Source organism: Sesamum indicum, linkage group LG10 (genome assembly GCF_026168435.1).
Source record: "Sesamum indicum cultivar Baizhima isolate 11 linkage group LG10, ASM2616843v1, whole genome shotgun sequence".
In the NCBI taxonomy this organism is placed as follows: Eukaryota; Viridiplantae; Streptophyta; class Magnoliopsida; order Lamiales; family Pedaliaceae; genus Sesamum; species Sesamum indicum.
In genome coordinates, this window is record NC_142666.1 from 17,399,075 (window position 1) to 17,403,641 (window position 4,567).

At 36.2% G+C, this 4,567-nt stretch overlaps 1 protein-coding gene across 1 annotated transcript; it reads right to left on the minus strand.

Annotated features, from left to right (window-relative positions):
* LOC105171854 (chalcone synthase) lies at positions 1 to 2,022 on the minus strand. The gene is made up of 2 exons (XM_011093100.3): positions 1,782 to 2,022; positions 1 to 1,175 (listed from the first exon to the last, which is right to left on the minus strand). Exons 1-2 carry the CDS (start codon positions 1,957 to 1,959, stop codon positions 181 to 183), a joined length of 1,173 nt encoding a protein of 390 aa, XP_011091402.1. The 5' UTR covers positions 1,960 to 2,022; the 3' UTR covers positions 1 to 180.
* Between the last annotated feature and the right edge of the window lie 2,545 nt (positions 2,023 to 4,567).

The window sequence follows — 4,567 nt, forward strand, 5'->3', positions numbered from 1 at the left end:
TCCTTATAATACACGAATTCTTCATCTTGACACACCATATATGTTATTACAACAACATGCCACATTAATTCAACAACCATAAATGTAAATTTTGAAAGGCAATGCATCTCAATTGACAACAAGATCGGACCTAGAGATAGAACATGCACGACATTAATGGTAACAACTGCCACATAACCCTCAATTGATTGGCACACTGTGTAGCACCACGGTCTCAACGGTGAGGCCCGGCCCGAACCCAAATAGCACTCCCCAATCTAGGCCTTCCCCGGTGGAGTTCATTCCCTCCTTGGCCGAGGACTTCCTCATCTCGTCCAGTATAAAGAGTACGCATGCGCTCGACATGTTCCCATACTCGCTCAGCACGTGTCTGGTTGATCGGAGTTTTTCGGGCTTGAGGGCTAGCTTTTCCTCGACCTGATCAAGAATCGCGGGCCCGCCTGGATGCGCGATCCAGAAAATAGAGTTCCAATCAGAAATACCCAAAGGCTCAAACGCTTCCTTCAAACTCTTCTCTATGTTCTTAGATATCAGGCCCGGAACATCTTTCAAGAGGTGGAAAGTCAGTCCAACCTCACGCAAATGCCCATCAATGGCACCATGGCTGTCAGGCAGAAGTGTTTGCGCCGCCGAGACAATCTGGAAAAGTGGCCGCTCCACCCCCACCACCGGGTCCGAACCCACGATGACCGCGGCTGCACCGTCGCCGAACAACGCCTGCCCAACAAGACTATCCAAGTGACTGTCACTCGGGCCACGGAACGTCACGGCCGTGATCTCCGAGCAAACAACCAAAACCCTGGCACCTGCGTTGTTCTCCGCCAGGTCTTTGGCCATACGGAGCACGGTGCCGCCGGCAAAGCAGCCCTGTTGGTACATCATGAAGCGCTTGACGGAGGGGCGGAGGCCGAGGAGCTTGGTCAGCTGGTAGTCGGCGCCGGGCATGTCCACACCGCTGGTGGTGCAAAACACGAGGTGGGTGATCTTGGATTTTGGCTGCCCCCATTCCTTGATCGCCTTTTGGGCAGCTTCTTTGCCGAGCTTGGGCACCTCCACCACCACGATGTCTTGACGGGCGTCCAGCGACGGCGCCATGTATGCGCATATGTTTGGATTCTCTTTCAGGATTTCTTCTGTCAAGTACATGTAACGTTTCTTGATCATGGACTTCTCGCCTGCGTATTTTACAGAAAATAGTCTAAAATTTTTAGTAAAAATCATAGAACTATAAAGAAGTAATCTAAGCATCCACGATTCTTCTTTTCTAATTAAAAATAAAATATGGAAAAGTATATACACATTGCATGTCTAAAGAAAAAAAGTTCTAATTCAAATCGACTTTGATCCAATCTGATATAATTATATAACAAATACAATATCTTTTTTATACAATTGATGTACATTTCAGAAAAAGTGACAAATGACGTAACAAGTATATTGATTGATTTAGTTCAACCAAACCTGTTTTGGGTAACAAAAAATTGTGTGAACGAAAACCCGGTGGCAACTTAATCATGGGACCATGATTCTTCCATGCAAAAGCCCTACTAATTTCTCAGCCACCACAACTGCAGAGCTTCTTTAATTTGTTAGAACTCTTTTGACTTATCTTTTTCAAGCATGCATTCTTGAACTAAGTGAAACCCTAATGAATATTGCACATTCATGTGTGTTAAGCACACATTTCTATATGTAAATTCATCGTACTATACTGTCAGCAGAAAAAAGGGTTGTCATAAATGGGAAGAAGAGGAATTCTGCAAATGGTAATAACATCTTACACATGCGCTTAAATTTCTCTTTGAGCTCAGTCTTGTGTTCGCTATCAGTGATGCGGAAATAGTAATCAGGGTACGTGCTCTGATCCACGCAGTTGGTTGGAGTCGCGGTCCCAATTGCCAAGACGGTGGCCGGCCCTTCAGCCCGTTGAGCCCTACGAATCTCCTCAACGGTCACCATTTTCAGCCGGAAAAGTGTAGGTTGCGGAGGTGGAAGAGGCAGAGGTGGTGACTATTAGTGGTGGTAGTAACAAATATTTGTTGTGCTTGTCCGAAATCTAGGGTTGCCGGGGGGGTCTTTATATGAGGGTTTATCTGTTTGGTAGCTGAATCACGTGGTGGAGGAACAGCCTTGTTAAGTAGCCTCAACAACTTTTGGGGATGGGGGACAAATTGCTACGTGGAGTAAACCATCCACATGAATTGGAATTTTCGTACCTAATTTTTCACTTAAAATTAGGTTCCAAGATTGTAAGAGATGTAGCGATTGAGGTTTTTACACTATAATTTGAATTTTGTGTTAAGGAAAAAAGTTAGGTGCTTGTAATTCTAATCTAATACAGGCGAAGGATTCCCAAAAAAATTGAATTTTTCTACATTAAATGACTACGGTTTAAGAAATCACAGTAAATTAATACTATCTATCAAGATAAAACAAAACCAATGCAAATACTTAATATTTTTTTTATATGATTAATCAAAATATTTACCATGATTTTTCGTTATACTTAATGTATCGACGTCTCTTGCAAAAACAACTGCTAATAACTATTGTGCAATCGTAGTTAATTAATACCTATTATAATTTATACTTTTGACTATAGTAATTAATTATAACAAAAAATTATATTAATTTTCTTGTAACGAAATAGGGCAATAGAAAAAAATAAAAAAAAGAGAAAAAACCCACCAAAAAGACGAAAGGATAATACAAAATACTGTCATGCACATCCATATTTTGATTGTAACATAGAAAACATGACTTAAAAAATAAGGAAAAGGAAAAGCACAAAGTAGATTACATCCTTTGCATTAAAATGAAGTTGAAAATATTGGAAAAAGAATTCTAACTTGTAGCTTGGTGTGAAGTGCGTTTGGATTGCAAACTCTCGATTTATTCGCCATAAAAAATGTTGAGAAAAAGTTACATAAACTGCATATTGTAATGTGAAAGACACCAAAACCATAAACTACATGAGTGCATATATATATATATGTTTGGTTAAGATGCATGCATATGATGTTTAAGGGCAATCACAAGACAATTTTAAGGTTTCAAGGAAAGGTAAGAAGAAGAAGTGTAAGTTTGCGTAGATGGGTCCCAAGATATGGTAATAAATAGATGGTAGATACCACCAATCAGCAAAGTCAGTTGAAAATTTTGGGTACTAGCAATTTGTGTGACCTAAAATTTGTAGTGAAAGGTGGGTGAACATTTGGAGTTATGCCCAAAAATGAGGATAATGTTTGGCAAAGGCTAAAGAATTAGTTATATGCCTTCACATATATTATAACAGTTCAGATTTTTTAGGCTTAAAATATATTTTTTTATCCTATAATTTTGACACTTTGTCATTTTTATCTTATATCCTTTTGGAATTACGAAAATATTCTATTATTTTTTGACATTTTGTCATTTTGATTCTTTTGGTGTCAAGATTTGCAAAAGTCACCGAAATAAATTATGTGCGACTCACATAGATCATTTAAAATTTGTGTTTATGTTCTGATTGGTTTATGTTAAATGTAATTTGACATTTTTTCAATAGGTTGGTCCATATCCATAATTAATATGTTTTGAAAAATTTATTAGACCAAACTTAATATTGACACAAATTTATGAGATAATTATTAATTAGGCTAGTTTGAAAATCTAAGTTTGTGCATCTATAAATACCTATGTGTAGTTGGGATTTTGCAAGAGACGGGACGAAGAAATTCCATAGAAATTAATCTTAAGTTTGTTTTCCTCTACTTCTCGTCTCTCTTCCTCACCTAACACTTTACTTTTTTCCAACATGGATGAAAAATATATTTTTTTAAAAAAAATTAACGTGGCACATGATTCCAACAACTTTTGTAAATCCGACAACAATAATTAAGAAATATCAAAAGATTACATAATCCTTTTGTAATTCCTAAAAAGATAAAGAATATATAGAAATACCAAAATTACGAGAGAGATTATTTATTCCAGTAACTTTTGCAAAATCTGGCATCGAAAGGTCCAAAATTGCTAAGTATAGAAAAGCTACAGAATTATTTTACTTACCGTAAAAAGATTAAGGATAAAAATACTAAAGTGTCAAAATTATAAGACCAAAAATATATTTAGGCCGATTTTTTTAATACAAATTGATATTGTATATTTTGTGTATACAGGTTTTTTAATCTCTTAAATACAAGTTATTTTAATATATAATATGAAATAAAATATTAATTTGTAATAGAAAATCTTTATTACCACAAGTAGTCATTTCCACGAGGTTTTTTATAGAGTAGCCAGTCCTCAGATAATTATCTATAAAATTAGCACTATAAGACGGTGGAGTATTATTTCCTAATTATATGACTATTACTTAAAAATTGTAATAAATCAATATTATATACCAAGATTAAATAAATTAATATAAAAATTTAAATTTTTTTTTTATCATGGTTAATCAACATTGCCACCCATTTTTAGCTATGCAAAAACGCCTCACTACATAGAACCAATGGCCAAAAGCTATTGTGTAGCCGTGGTAGTTAGTATTTACCATAATCTTTTACTTTTCATTTTTATAATT